The sequence below is a fragment of the Chiloscyllium punctatum genome, chromosome 8 (genome assembly GCF_047496795.1).
Source record: "Chiloscyllium punctatum isolate Juve2018m chromosome 8, sChiPun1.3, whole genome shotgun sequence".
Lineage (NCBI taxonomy): Eukaryota > Metazoa > Chordata > Chondrichthyes > Orectolobiformes > Hemiscylliidae > Chiloscyllium > Chiloscyllium punctatum.
Genome location: NC_092746.1, coordinates 17,222,935 through 17,239,662, shown reverse-complemented (window position 1 = coordinate 17,239,662; position 16,728 = coordinate 17,222,935). Strand labels below are relative to the sequence as shown.

General features: G+C 40.4%; 1 protein-coding gene across 1 annotated transcript in view; it reads left to right on the top strand.

Moving 5' to 3' along the window:
- Nucleotides 1–3,239: 3,239 nt before the first annotated feature.
- Nucleotides 3,240–16,728, top strand: part of myo10 (myosin X) — a 335,499-nt gene continuing 322,010 nt past the window's right edge. Inside the window, exon 1 of the mRNA XM_072575194.1 lies at nt 3,240–3,651. Coding sequence (XP_072431295.1) covers nt 3,631–3,651 — 21 coding nt within the window. The 5' untranslated portion in view covers nt 3,240–3,630. The remainder of the gene's footprint in view (nt 3,652–16,728) is intronic.

The window sequence follows — 16,728 nt, the reverse complement described above, 5'->3', positions numbered from 1 at the left end:
CCTAGCCCTAAACATTATGGACAATTTCAGTCTGGTCAATCCACCTAACCCGCACATCTTTAGACTGGGATGAAACCGGAGTACCTGGAGGAAACCCATGCAGACACAGGGAGAATGTGCAACCACCACACAAACAGTCATCAGAGACTGGAACCAAACCTGTATCCCTGGTGTTGTGAGGCAGCAGTACTAGTGAGTACTGAGTCACCATGCACCTATGTAAAGACAATGAAGAAAACCTTAAGGTTAGTGAGTTTTGAGAAGATTTGGAGCTCAGATTAAAGTTTTGGATGTAGGTTTGCTCACTAAGCTGGTAGGTTCGTTTTCAAACGTTTCATCACAATATTAGGTAACATCATTAGTGAACCTCCGGATGAAGCACTGGTGGCATGACCCGCTTTTGATTTATGTGTTTAGGTTTCCTTGGGTTGGTGATATCATTTCCTGTGGTGATGCTATTTCCTGCTCTTTTTCTCAGTCTAGTGTTGTAGCGATTCTTATACTTTAAAGTCTTTGCGTCCTTTTGGGTGTCTTGAGTGTCCTCCAATAGATGGATCAGGCTCAATCACCCAGGTCGATCGGACCCAATCAGACTTTGGCAGGTTGATGGCAGGTGTTCTTAGTCCTCCATTCCTGGAGGTGCTGGTGCACATAGATACCTCAACGTTTCTGTTGTCCCATTCAAACCCAAATTTGGGTGTTTATTGTACAGTCTACAGGTACTAAGTTTGTTTGCAAACTGTCTGTTGGTAGTGACAGCCTGTCTGGATTCTGTAGCATGTTGATTAGAACAGTCACTTTGGCCAAGTGACTGTGTTTTTTTGGTTAAGTTTTTTTGAGTGGCATGGTGGCTCAGTGGTTAGCACTGCTGCCTCACAGCACCAGAGACCCGGGTTCAATTACCACATCGGGCAACTGTCTGTGTGGAGTTTGCATACTCTCCCCGTGTCTGCTTGGATTTCCTCTGGGTGCTCCCACAGTCCAAAGATGTGCAGGTCTGGTGAATTGGCCATGCTAAATTGCCTGGAGTGTTAGATCAATGTATGGGGAATGGGTCTGGGTGGGTTGCTGTTCAGAGGGTCGGTGTGGACTTGTTGGGCCAAAGTGCCTGTTTCCACACTGTAGGGAAACTAATCTAATCAAGGCTGGCTTCCATTTCCCAGCATACTTTAATATTTGTCTACCTTTTGTAACTCAATGATAAGTTCATTATTTTCCATCATAAGTGTATTATTTTGAGTGGCCCATCTGGCAGCCATGTCAAATCCTAAACAATCTAAAAATATGATATTTTGTTAGTGATATGGTTCCAAAACCCCACATCAATGAAGACAAAACTTTATAGCTTTATTCCTACAACGTATTCCTTGTTGGAAAGTAAGTCACTTCTTGAAGATGTGCTACAGTGTAAAGAACACACACCAAGAATCAAATCAAATAATCTTCAAACTAACATGTATATTCATGCCTTGGAACAGAACCTTGAGGAACGTGCCAATAGTGAATGGAACATATTTTTCATCTGAGGAGTAACCGATCTTCCCCAGCAGAAATCAAGTCATCTGTTGTAGATTTGACAGAAAATATTTATATAATTAGTATCTCATCAAATTTAAGCTGGGCAAGGGGTCTGGGTAAGGGAGAATGGCTACTGTCAGAGTGAGAATGGCTACTGTCAGAGTGAAACTTCCTGAACAGCACTGATCATAGAATTTAGGAATATAGGAATAGATACAGACCATTCAGCCCATTAAGTTCCCTCAGCACTAAATATAATCATGGCTGATGGAACATTTCAATGTCTTTTATCCACCCCACTGCTCACTGTACATGATGTGGAGGTGGTGGTGTTGGTCGAAGTCAGAACTCGCACAACACCAGATTAAAGTCCAACAGGTTTATTTGAAATCACACAAGCTTTCACAATGCAGCCCCTTTGTCAGGTGCAATAAGAGAGAGAATACAGATACCGAGAGATACAGGCAGAGAGATCAAGGGCAGAGAGACCAAAAGATCCTACAACTGGTGTGAGTGGAGTGTCAAATAATAAGTCTGTTCATGGGAACAAGACTTTTAGATGGTATGTAAATTCTTTATAAAGTCAATGACAATCAGGTAGATTGAAAGGAATGTACAAAAGGTCAGACACTGAACTGAAGGCCTTGTTTAGAATGTGTCTCAGAGCCACATTAAAACCTGTAATTAGGCTGTTTTTATTCCAAAATCAGGACTTTACAAGATGCCACACATACTGTGTGCCATTGGGAGAAAGTGAGGACTGCAGATGCTAGAGATCAGAGTCAAAGAGTGTGCGGCTGGAAAAACATAGCAGGTCAGGCAGCGTCCGAGGAGCAGGAGACTCAACATTTCGAGCACTAGCTCTGCATTAGGAATGTCCTGATGAAGAGAAACGCCGACTCTCCTGCTCCTCGGATGCTGCCTGACCTGCTATGCTTTTCCAGCCCCACACTCTTTGATACTGTACACCATTGACAATCAAACAAAAATTAATTTTATGATGAATTTAGTCACTGCTTTTGTCGAAACTAGTAACCTAAAACATGGAAAATGGTTGTCATTTTTCAGGACCTTGCTGTTAATCTCACTTGATTGGGGGAGATGCTGTGCCATAGGAGCTGATTGAAAGATGACTTTAGAATTCCCCAACCACCTGATAAAGGAGCAGCGCTCCGAAAGCTAGTGTGCTTCCAATTAAACCTGTTGGACTATATTTGTAACTTTGGACACCCCAGTCCAACACCGGCATCTCCAAATCATTAGAATCCCAAAACAAACTATGTTTAATAATCTGGAAGGGTATTACGATTTGGTGAGTAATCATTATAATTTTGAGAGTGTGGTGTTGGAAAGCACAGCAGGTCAAGCAGTATCCGAGGAGCAGGAACATCGACGTTTTGGGCAAAAGCCTTTCATCAGGGCTGCAGTACTCACTTTCGCTTAATCATTATGATCTATCTCTTCGTCTAATCTGGATTAACAATAATCTTCCAGGCACTGTGGTATCGAATGTGTTGAGGTTTAAAGACTTTAACATTTCAAACCGAAAATGACATTAGCTCTTCTGAAGTTATTAAGTTTGGCAGTTTGGAGTCACAGTGAGATGGTTTACATTCAAATCTTTTGAAGTGATGAGGAACCAACCTCCTTATATGGTTTCGTGGAGGAGGCTGGGCTGAAGTTACAGGGTGGAGCTTTATGAGTCACTAGGGATTGCAAGTCTATTGGGTCGGGTCAGAGACGCAATTTCGCCCAACAAAAATAATGTGTGTGTGTGTGTCGGACAAAGGAGATGAGTTTTAATAAAAGTCAAACTTTTTAATTCTGCAGGAGCTTGAGTTAATTTGCATTTATTAATTTTAAGAACACCGTAACTTAAGTGAACAGCGATGAGCGAGTGTGTGTCTCACAATCTCCTCGTATTAAGGAAATATTTAAACAAAGGATTCAGTGCGAATTAATGTTGAGCGAAAGACTGGTGCTAACATGGAGTAACTGTGAAACCTGAGAAGTGGAATACTTCCTTTATTTGTTGCACACATCGTTAATCCACGGTTTAGTCTGTGCATTTTGTCGGCAGTAAACTTTTACAGAGTGAATTATAATTAAAGAATGGACAACTACTTTGCTGAGGTAAGTACACTTTTATGCATTTTGTTTAAAAAAAAGTTTGTACTTTAAATACTTCAATTTGTGTGCTGTCATGTGATTTCTAGCGGGTGGTGCGTAGAAACCCTGGAATACGAAAGAATGATTGTATTTAATGTTGCCTATAGGATGGAGCTAGATTCCTGGCTACTCACTTAGAAGTCTGTCATTTCCTTTCAAAAACTATAGGCTTCCTGCAAGAAACACGGTACTTTTTGGAAATGTAATACTGTGCAGGAAAGAGCTATTACAGCGAAATGTTTGGGTAAACCTCTGCAAATTTCGTTTCGACCCTGCGTCTAATTTTGTTGGCTGATTTAGTTTGAGGACGAAATTGTGCCTTTGCTTAAGGGGATAACACGGTAGCCTAGTTCCAGGTAACCATGTGCTTTAACCCACTTGCGGTCCTTTTGTACTTGGAAACTAAAAATGGTTGGCGTTCTGTTTCTCACAGCTGTTTACTATCAAAAGTTCAGGAAATTTCCCTGTAGTTGAATTCAGTTGAATTGAATTGAATTGAATTTATTGTCACGTGTAAGGAGGAACAGTGAAAAGCTTTGTCTTGCGAGCAATAGAGTTAATTAGCATAGATAAGTAAATAATAGGTAAACAGCGGCAAAAACAAAAACACACAGGTACAGGCGAATGTTAAGAGTTTGAGAGTCCATTCAGCATTCTAACAGTAGGGTAGCAACTGGTTTGAAACCGGCTGGTGCGTGTTCAGGCTTCTGTCCCTTCTCCCCCGTGGCAAAGGTTGTAGGAAAACGTTGTCAAGGTGGGATGGATCTTTGAGAATGCTGGCAGCCTTTCCTTGACAGCGGGCCTCGTAGATGGATTCTATTGATGAGAGGTTGGCCTTCGTGATTGTCTGGGCTGAGTTCACCACTCTGTGTATCCGTCTCTGATCTCGAACAGTACAGTTGCCATACCAGGTAGTGATACATCCAGACAGATTGCTCTCGATGGCGCACCTATAAAAGTTGGCAAGGGTATTCACCGTCATGCCAAATTTCCTCAGCTGCCTGAGGAAGAAGAGATGTTGTTGGGTCTTTGTAACCAGTGCATCCATGTGAAAAGTCCAAGAAAGCTTGTTGTGGATGACCACTCCCAGGAGCTTGACACTGTCCACTTGTTCCACCTCTGTGCTGTTAATGTGCAGGGGGGAATGAGTAACATCCTGCCGAAAGTCAATCATGAGTTCCTTAGTTGTAGATTTCCTGATAAAGGTGTGGTCTCATTGTAGATACGGGTAGTTTTCGCTCAGCGGGGGGAATAATTTGGTTTGAAGTAACGTGCAGAAATTACAGATGATGGTGAAAATGATTAGAAAGAATAGATAATTTAAATTTTATTTTATCCAAAGGTTTTATCGAGTAAATATGTAGAATTATTTCATTTTTATTGATTTTCCTTAGTATTTAAACAAAAGACAGACCTTTTAAATACTGATAGCCAAATGAGAGGTTTGATGCTTTTGGAACGTAGCTCAAGTATAAAGTGAATGTTACGAAATTACGACTGCTTTCTGTCCCCTGTACATGTATGAGTACTGCATTTTAGCACTTTGATCCTTTCAATTTGTGTCGATAAGAAAATTTTATGCGAATTATTTGACAGCACATTGAATCTTTGCAAAATAGGATAGAACTCTGGCTGAAGATAGACAGACTTGTTGCGTTGGATTTGGTAAGGCTTTATTTCCTGCCCCAGAACACATTAATAGGTCCCTCCCTGCTGTATATTAAGATGACGGTTAACTTTGCACGAAAAGACTTGTTTGATTAGTTTGCAAATACATAATGTCCTTGAGAGGTATCACAATTTATAGTGTTTTTCCTGTGTTCCGTGTATTCAATCACTTTACAAAGTGACCATGCAATGTGTTCAATTTTTTTTTAGTGATGTAGGTGCAATCATAATTTTGAATCATAAAACTAATCAGCTTGATTCAAAAAAGTGTAATGTCATTTTAAAATCTCATTTGTGTTAGCTTTCCTATTTCTAACTAAACATTGAGGAGAGTTTACTGTGGACTTTGGTCTGCAGAAAATAACACAGCATTCAGTGCAATGACTCACTACTTCAAGGTTCAGGTGCAATTTCAGCGTTAAAAAGATAATTAGGCTGACAGCTAAATTGATGAGATTGACATTGCATGGTGAAATGTTAATTGTTTTATTGCATTCAAAATGATCCAAATATCTGCCATTTTTTAATTTTGAGGAAAAGATGAAAATATTTAAGAAATTGCTATTTGAATACACTTTTAAATTCATGTTGATTCTTAGATTACCTATTAAATGGATTTAGAAAACACTTCCTGGTTAGTCTTCCCACATTTAGCAAATAAATTCCATTATCAAGCAATATATTAATTTCTTGCAGTGATTAACAATCCAACCCATCCCCTCCACCTCCAAGGTGAACTGAGGTAATTCTGCAGAATAAATGTTTACTGTTTGTGTGTGTATATTATATACTTAAAAATCAAAGGCAGGTCCATACACAATTGGATTTATGCAGGAACAGTAGTAAACGTGATTTTATTTTGTATCTCTGTTCTATACAATTTTCTTTTTTTTTTCTCCTTCTGACATGGTTTATGAACTGAAATTAATTTGTATGTGTGTTTAATTTATTGTAGAGAATGAGTCTTTTTGGAGTATTAGAATCATAGCACATCTGTCAAAGTTGGGAGTGTATGAATTTGTTATGGGAGAAAGTGAGGACTGCAGATGCTGGAGATCAGAGCTGAAAATGTGTTGCTGGAAAAGCGCAGCAGGTCAGGCAGCATCCAAGGAGCAGGAGAATTGACGTTTCGGGCATGAGCCCGAATCGACGCCAGGTCCACACCCCCCACCAACCCAACCTCCACACCCAGCACCTTCCCCTGCAACCGCAAGAAATGCAAAACTTGTGCCCACACCTCCCCCTTCCCCCCCACTTTACTTCTCTCCAAGGCCCCAAGGGATCCTTCCATATCCACCACAAATTCGCCTCCACCACCACACACATCATTTTCTGCATCCGCTGCACGCGATGTGGCCGCCTCTATATTGGGGAGACAGGCCGCCTACTTGCGGAGCATTTCAGAGAACACCTCTGGGACACCCGGACCAACCAACCCAACCACCCCATGGCTCAACACTTCAACTCCCCCTCCACAAAGGACATGCAGGTCCTTGGACTCCTCCATCGTCAGACCATAGCAACACGACAGCTGGAGGAAGAGCGCCTCATCTTCCGCCTAGGAACCCTCCAACCACAAGGGCTGAACTCATTTCTCCAGTTTCCTCATTTCCCCTCCCCTCACCTTGTCTCAGTCCCAACCTTCGAACTCAGCACCACCTTCCTAACCTGCTTCCCGACCTCTCCGGCTATCACCCTCACCTTAACCTCCTTCCACCTATTGCATTTCCAATGCCCCTCCCCCAAGTGCCTCCTCCCTACCTCTTACCTTAGCCTGCTTGGCACACTTTCCTCATTCCTGAAGAAGGGCTCATGCCCGAAACGTCGATTCTCCTGCTCCTTGGATGCTGCCTGACCTGCGCTTTTCCAGCAACATATTTTCAGCTATGAATTTGTTATCCCTGAGGCTGTCATTCTTCATTAACAGCCCTTCATCTCTCACATGTCTCAATGTTTCCAACACTAGGACAACTGATTTAGTTCAGCTATCTCTGTGTTCGAAGCACAGCACAATAAAATTAAAACTTTCAAAGACTCTCAAAATTGACCCAAAGGTTCTGAATCAGACTTTTTGAATAATCTCAGATTCTACAAATAATCAATTCCAAACACTGCTTTGTACCTTTTAAACAAAAGACTTGGCAATTTGTTGACAATAGAATAACTTCAGTGGAGCAATATTACACAAAAAAAGGTCTATCTTATAAACTCAAACCTTTGCATTTCAGTCCTATTCTCCCCAACGATAACCACAGTTATGGGATAAATAAAAAAATAACAAAACTGGTTGGATTGCGTAGGTGGCTTTCATGATGCATTGTTCTGAGGCAAAGATGTTCTTTGGTTGATTTTCTGAAGATGTTGACCAGGGTTACCTCTTACAGTTCACTTAAAGGCTGAAGTACTTATAATCCTGAAGTTTTCTATTTTCTGAATTTCCAAAACCTGTTGGGGGAGGTGAGTCAAGGAACTTTCAGGTCTTCATACGATAGCACTAACAGCTAGATTCCTTTTTCACAAGCACACTTCAAAGACCAGCTCCAATTTGGCCCCTCCCTGACAGACTGATCATCTCCTCCACAAGTAAGATCATTTTTAGACTTGTCAGGACCAATTTCCAGGTACTGATCTTGTTAGTTATCAACTTCTGCCTGTTCAAACATTTATAACTCTTTCCCAGTAACCAAATATCTGCAGAACCTTTTGATTAGGAACCAACCTGCAATTAATCTCTCAAACAAACAAAACTTTATTTGATCTGTTTTCCTTTTAAAACAAGCTGGCATTCACAACCCAAAAGGCACTTTTTGCTCAAATTTTCCAGTTTCACAGCTCCAAGACTAAACTGCTGAAAGAATAAAAATAATGAAAACTCAGTGAGGGTTCTGATGTACTTTCTTGCATAAAACATGAAACACCCATTTTATTTAAAGAGCCGTTCTTAACGAGGTTAGAAGTATTTGAACAACAAGCAAAACCCAAAACTCTCAGCCATTCACTCTTTTTCCCATCAGATTTTTAATCAGTATTTAACTTTCTTGGTTGAATCGATAACCATTTATGTTCAGGATAAGACATCAGCAATTACGTTTTTTCTTTCCTAGAAATATGTACCATTTTTGTTAAAGGACGGCAAGCCTAAACTACATCTGAACAACCTTGGAGCCTTATTTTTAAATTTATCCATATAATTTGACAGATAATAAGAGGCAGAAACCACAGTTTTATTGTTTCTATGTTGAGCATAAAAGTTTTGAAGTGTTGAAGAGCTGCTAAAACTGATGCTTCCATATTCTGTGGAAGAATAGGATTTTGCTGATATAGTTTCAACTTATTCAATAAATAAGCTGCAGGCTTATCCATTCATCCTGTAAGGGATTTGTTCAAATTCCCAAATTGCTAGCATTTACTGCTAATTTAATTGACTTAGCAAAATTATGTGCAGTTAGTACAGGTTCATAAATTAAATTAAAATTGCTGCCTTTCAAGGGCTGCCTAACATTTGTTGACTATATCATCTTTTACCTGTTTCCTTGGCAAATTAGTCAAAGATGAGTCTACTGTACACAAATTTGGTACAAACTTTTGTTTAAAATCCACACGCTCCCAAGAACCTCATGCTCTCTCATTTTGTTGTAGGGGTGGGAAAGTCAATTAAAACTTTTACTTTGCCAATTCTGGGTGACAGCTGTCCTTGTCTGAACATGTCCTAAGAACATTACCTTGGGTCTTGCAAATTGACTTTTTGCTATAATTGTGTAAACAAGTTTTCTAGCTCTCTTACATGTAGTACTGTGTGTGACAATGTCATTCAAGTAAATGATGCTATTCCAGATCACATTAACCAGGGATGTGGCCGTGGTAGCAAGAAGGTGCAACAAATGAAGTGTTATTTTTGGTAAAGATGCAGGAAGGAGAGAAGGGCAGGAAGGAGAGAGGGGCAATGTATGTCTGAGACTGAGTTCCCTTGGTTCCTACAGCCATCATTGGATGGAGGAAGTGGGCGAGGAACATCCTTTCAGCTTTGACCCTGTCAAGACCATTGAGGGACACTCCATGTCACCGTAGGATTACCTTTCATTCTCCTAAACTCTGGGCGGTTTAAATCTTCACTCAGAAGGACAATCCTTCCACACTGGGGAGAGTTCTAGTGAAGTGCTTTGCGTGGAACTACATCTTTGCCTTAGGGGTCAGATACCCCCAAAAAAAACATGCTTCAGTTGTGGTCTCACCAACCCCTGTTCCAGTTGCAGTGTTCCTCTGTACTCATTCTCAAAATAAGGGATGGTGTCCCATTAGCTTTCTAGCTGTGCTCTGTGTGCTAGTTTTCTGTGTTGTCACCCCCAGCCTATCAAGTCCCTCAGTGTCCTGGTTTTGTGTTGTGTTAGCTTTGTGTTTCACACATTGAGGGGCAGGGATGGGGTGAATAGCCAAGGACTTCTCCTTAGGATAGGGGGGTCCAAATCTAAAGGGCATAGGTTTAAGGTGAGAGGAGAAAGATTTAAAAAGGACGTGAGGGGTAACTTTTTCAGATAGCAAGTGGTGCATATATGGAATGAGCTGCCAGAGGAAGTGATGGAGACTGGTACTATGACCACATTTAAAAGGCATCTGCATGGGTATATTAATAAGAGGGGTTTAGAGGAATTTGAGCCAAGTGGTGTTAAATGGGACTACATTAATTTAGAGGATCTTGTCTGCATGGGTGAGTTGGACCGAAGGGTTTGTTTCCATACTGTACATCTCTATGACTCGGGCAAATGGGATGCTTGTCTTCATGAGCCATGTAGCCAGGCCATTGAATATAGGAGGAAGGAAAGCTTGTTACAACCTTATAAAACATTTGTTAGGCCTTAGACCTGAAGGGTTCTGGTTTGCACAGTTATTTTCCGATTTTTAAGTGGTTTGAATCATGCCCAGATCCTTGTTTCTCGATACTGGACACTGAAACCTTGAAGCACCTGGATGAGCACTTTAGATGCTATGGCATGGGCAATGCACTAAGTGCAGATAAATGGCATTTAGCATAGTCTGGTTTTGTTAGTCAGTGTAGACATGTGAGCTGAAGGGCTTATTACTCTGCTGTCTGGCTGTCATCCTTTTAAACTAATTTGTAGCAAACATGGAATTTTGCTTTTAATGGGTCATCTTAAGAAAGCAGCAATACCAAAAATTTACCTGTATTAAGTTGTGTGGCTGCTCATTATGTTTTGGGAGGTTTGGGAGGTTTTCAGATGTACCTGTGCAACTCTGTAGGGATTTCAAAAAAAAAAATTAGCAAAACTCAAGTCTGGCAACATGCTCCTCTAAACCTTTTTGAGAAGTATGGCCATGTTGAACGTTTCTGTTTTGACTTGATTGATTTTTAATCAGTTTTTTTATGGCCTTAAAAGAAGAGAACCATTAACTAATTTGAATGGGCTGAAGCCAGTAAATTTGTTTTGGAGAATCCCTGGTTGCAAGTAAGAAATTGAATCCTTTAGATTTTCATAATAAGAAATTTTGGTCATGGTTTTATGAGTTTGGTGATCCCTTTCCAAAGTGCCGCATTCTACAGATGGCAACCGGTCAACATTAGTTGTTTAATCCCCAAACTACTGATGATGTTTTGACAACATTTTTGGTGCAGAATTTGACCCTTGAGCACATTGTACTGAAGAAAAAATGAGTTTTTCTGTGATCGCTTTCTCGCTCTGATTGTTCTTAGCCTTTAGAAATCATGTGGTCATATCCAAAATGCTGAGCATTTACTGTTGTTGTGGTTCTGTTCGCCGAGCTGGGAATTTGTCTTGCAAACGTTTCGTCCCCTGTCTAGGTGACATCCTCAGTGCTTGGGAGCCTCCTATAAAGCGCTTCTGTGCTGTTTCCTCTGGCATTTATAGTGGCCTGTCTCTGCCGCTTCCGGTTGTCAGTTCGAGCTGTCCGCTGTAGTGGCCGGTATATCTGTTGATGAAATTGCGAGGGTATCCGTTTTTGGTGAATACCTTGTATAGGTGTTCCTCTTCCTCTTTTTGCAAGGTATTCGCCAAAAACGGATACCCTCGCAATTTCATCAACAGATGCCTAAGGGAAAGACTACGGAACGAGGACATGCCACAACCCAAAGGACTAGCCACACTACCATACATCAGGAGCATTTCTGAACTGATAGCCTGACTACTGCGACCACTAAGACTCATAACAGCACACAAACCAACAGCCACGCTCAGACAACAACTCACCAGAACGAAGGACCCGATACCCAACATGTACAAAACTAATGTAGTGTACAAAATCCAGTGCAAGGACTGCACAAAACACTGCATAGGACAAACAGGAAGACAGTTAACGATCCGTATCCATGAACACCAACTAGCCACGAAACGACACGACCAGCTATCCTTAGTAGCCACACACGCAGATGACAAGCAACATGACTTCGACTGGGACAACACTACCATTATAGAGCAAGCCAAACAGAACAGCCAGGGAATTCCTAGAGGCATGGCACTCATCCATAGATTCTATCAACAAACACATCGACCTGGACCCAATATACCGGCCACTACAGCGGACAGCTCAAACTGACAACCGGAAGCGGCAGAGACAAGCCACTATAAATGCCGGAGGAAACAGCACAGAAGCGCTTCACAGGAGGCTCCCAAGCACTGAGGATGTCACCTAGACAGGGGACGAAACATCTGCAACACAAATTCCCAGCTCGGCGAACAGAACCACAACAATGAGCACCCGAGCTACAAATCTTCTGCCAAACTTTAAGCATTTACTTATTTGCTTTTGTTTTGAATAATGGCCCTACACAATCCACAAAGTACACAAGTGAATAGTTCCTCAAAAACTGGTTTTGGAATTTGGGGTTCTGGCTTAAGTACATTTTAAAGTTTACCTATAGTTGACAGTGTGACACATTTTTTGATAAAACTGCACCACATCTTTTATATATTGTTGGTCCTTTAAGATACCTGTTGATGGATGGCTGAGTTTTTTGAATTCCCATTATTCTGTTGTGGGAACCTCATGTGCTACTTGTATGGGAGCTGCATGTTACCACTATATACAACCAACGTTTTTTCATCTGTGCACCTAATGAGGATGTCTGAACACTCCATTCTTCAGATAATGATACTTCACATTTACTACTTCAGTTTCCATCTCAATCTAAGTTTATTGTGCTCATTTTATTTCATTTCATGATCTGCTTTCTGAGCTTCAGATAGAGATAGCATTAAAAAACACCATGTTTTAATTGATACAATTGTTTAGCTGTCTTTTGTTTCTTCTAACAGTGGTTAGCACTGCTGCCTCACAGCGCCAGAGACCCGGGTTCAATTCCCGCCTCAGGCGACTGACTGTGTGGAGTTTGCACATTCTCCCCGTGTCTGCGTGGGTTTCTTCCGGGTGCTCCGGTTTCCTCCCACAGTCCAAAAATGTGCAGGTCAGGTGAATTGGCCACGCTAAATTGCCCGTAGTGTTAGATGCAGGGGTAAATGTAGGGGAAGGGGTCTGGGTGGGTGCGCTTCGGCGGGTCGGTGTGGACTTGTTGGGCCGAAGGGCCTGTTTCCACACTGAAAGTAATCTAATCTAATCTTCTGTAGGAACTGTTGAAATGGAGTGTATCTCTGTTCAAGGGAAGGGTTTTTGATCCAAAACAATATCTGCTTGACCTGTTCCCAGATGGCACTCAAAGGATTAAGATAGTCCATATGAAGCATAAGGTAGCAAGAAAATAGCAAGTGGGAGTAGAAAAAGGTAGAAATTGCTGGTGAAACCCAGCAGGTCCAGCAGCATAACTAGGGAGAAAACAGAGTTAACATTTCAAGTCTGGTGACTCTTCTCGAAGCAAGTTAATTCTTCTCCACACCAATGCTGCCAGGCTTGAGTTTTGCTAACATTTTTTTTAGAATCCCTACATTGTGGAAATAGTCCATCGGCCCAACAAGTCTACACTCTTTCTGTGAAGAGAAACCCACCCAAATCCATTCTCCTACTCCAGTACTTATCCCTGACAAATGCACTTAACCTACACATCCCTGAACACTATGGGCAATTTAACAAGACAGATTCACCTAATCTGCACATCTTTTGGACTGTGGGAGGAAACCAGAGCACCTGGAGGAAACCCATGGGGAGAATGTGCAAACTTCACACAGACAGTCACCCGAGGCTTTTTGTTTCAGATCTTGAACATCTGCTGTAGTAGTTCATTTTTATTATGGAAAAATATACACTGGTGTTAGCTTGATTCCTGTCACCAATATCTCTCTCTTGCTTCAGTCCTTCTAGCCTTCAACATCATTTTAATTTAGATCACAGCTGATCTGCATCACAACGCAATAAAAAGCTCCAATTCCTCCAGAGCTCCAAATGTAATGTGTTTTTACTGCTCTAGATCTGATTTTAAGATTAGTCCACTTGTTCTCCATTCCCCCCAGAACCCCAAAAGGAAGCACTTTACCCATATCTACTGCTCTGAGTCCTTTGATCAGATTAATTGTGTACTTTTGATCTTGCTGAATATAAGCGAAGATGTTTATTTATCAAATCTTCACAATTTAGCCCTCAAATTGTGAAGGGCTACATAATTAACTACAGCAGATGCTCAATAGTGTATGCCTGCATTAAACCTCTTCCAAGTTAAGTACGCCTTTCCCAAGGTGATGAACAAAACTAAATGCAATATTCCAGAAGTGTCTGGGGCTCTAAACGTTCAAAGCAAAACTTGCTTGTTTTCAGATGCTTTGATGCAAAACCTACCTTTTGCCTTTGATTGCTTTATATGTGTGAATCAGTTTGTTTCTTCATGGTTCCTAATTTGATTTATCATTCTGGGATTGAAAGCGGATAACATGTCTGTACCAGGCTCCAATTAATTCGAGTTCTGACAATTAATTTCATCAGTGAATTTCTGTTCACAACTTAATTGTCTCATTTGCTTTATTTTCTGGCTCTCGTCACTTAATGACATCTGTTATAGTAGAGGCTTATTAAAACCTAAATTCATGAGACCTTTGGCCCATTTCTGCTCCTATCAGCACAGCTCTGCCATTCTTTGATGTCGTGGCTGATCTGATGATCTGTAAGGCCATTTGCCTTCCTCTTTTTCCCATAATTCTTGATGCCCTTCCTGATTTGAAATCTATCTATCTCATCATTGAATGCACTTTAATGACACAGCCTTGGCAACCCTCTGTGACAAAGAACTCCACAGGTTCAGTACCCTGAGAATAAATTTCTGCTCATGTCAGTCTTAAATAGGTGACTCCTAAAGATTTTGCCTTTAGGTCTTAGAATCTCCCCCACAAGGGGAAAACCACTCTTCCTGTCAAATCCTGCGAAGAATAAAAAGGTCTCTTGTTCTTCTAAAAACTCAGTTAGAAATTCTATCCAAACAAATTCCAAACTAGTTTGATGCAATCAGAGGGCATTAGAACACTTCATTTTTTTTAAAAAAATGAGCTACTTCAGAATGTACTGAAGGAAAATTTATGTGATTGCTGTTATTCTCAATATACCTGGATGAGCAAAGGGGATTGGTTATATTTCTTTGGTAAGGACCATCCATTTGGACTAATTGAAATTGTGAAATTTAGGAAGTCTGGGTATTACAAGATACCACGGGTTCTTGGTATCTTTGTATGTATTTAAAAAAAAAGTGAGCGTCCACAAGAAGGTGTTTTACCTGGCCAAAATGATGTGTTAAATAAAATCAATGAGGGTTGAAATGATGCCACAAGAAGCTGCAGTTCAGTCCTGATTCTACTGATATTAAAAAAAAATCAGCTGATTTGTTGGAGCTACTGAGTAATTTGTGTATGTAATATATTTGAATTCTTTGAGGAATTTGACCATTTACATATTTATAAAACATTGTTAAAATTATTGGACAGGGAGAAGAGCTGTCCCACAGGTAGAATGCACATTTTGGTCTGTGACAGATGTCACAGACTGCAGGCAAATACAAAATGGCATAGATTAGTTTTAAACGAATGTGTCCAACCCCCTCACTGTTCAACCAGCAAACTGTGATGGCAAGCACGAGGGGGCATAGCTTTAAATTGAGGGGTGATAGATATAGGACAGATGTCAGAGGTAGTTTCTTTACTCAGAGTAGTAAGGGTATGGAATGCTTTGCCTGCAATGGTAGTAGATTCGCCAACTTTAAGTACGTTTAAGTTGTCATTGGACAAGTACATGGAATAGTGTAGGTTAGATGGGCTTCAGATTGGTATGACGGGTCGACGCAACATCGAGGGCATTACAGCATTACTGTGCTGTAATGTTCTATGTTCTATCCTTTTGGCATGTAGTATAAATGTTTCTAATCACTACAGTATTGATAAAGGAAATTATATTTTCAAAAATAAGTTTGAGATTTTTTTTCATAAATGCTGACCCTGAGTTGTTTCTTTGATTTGATAATCTGTTTTAAATATTACGTCGCCTTCACTGAAACAAATGCGGTGGGCCAAGTTTGACTCCAGCCAGAGCAACCCATAAATAATGTTAACAACAGTAAAATTCACAATGCATTTTGGCTAATGTGCATGTGTCTGCCAGCCAGTTGCTGTTTTGTCATTTGTACACCCATGTAATTAAGTATATTCTTCATGCATTCGTATACAGCCACTGCGGTCTCAATTTATGAATGAGATATCTGAAGGCTGACTTGCAAAATTTGTTAGAAATGTGGAATTGGATCAGGTCATTCAATTTTGAAAAAAAGTCATTCGTGGAATAGTACGTGTGAATGTAATTGAACCTAGAAAATTTGCAGCTGCGAACAATCGTTCCTTTTAAGCTTGCTTCGTTTAGCTTGTTTTTTTTCCCGAACATGGTATCTTTTAACTTTGTTTACTGAGGCTACCTACAAATCATCGTGTTAACTTGTTCTAATATCGTCACAAATGCAACGTGGCCTCCTGTGGCAGTTCCAGAGAGTGCATTGGTGAAAGGACAAAATGTGGTGATTATCTTTTTTGCATTTTGTTTTGTTCCAAATTGCACGTGAAAACTGAGAACTAATGTTTTGAGAATTTGAGGTCAATGTGTCACTGGTTTATAGGATTTCATTCCCAACGACTCTTTATATATTTTAATCTTTTAAATAATCATATGATCTTTGGCAGCAATCACTGATCTTTGGTTTGATAATTTTGTATATCTTAGTTACAACTTGCTATTATTACACATTGTAGTCTTTTTAAATGGAATATCAGATCTGGCATGTTTATAAGGAAAAGACTAGACTTATCCCTCTAACAAACTGGACTTATTAAACATTTCCTGACCTTAAACTTTTTATTAATCGTAAATTTGCCCCAAGTTTGATTTCTCCAAATATTTATTTACTACTCAATCCCAAACAATTTGATT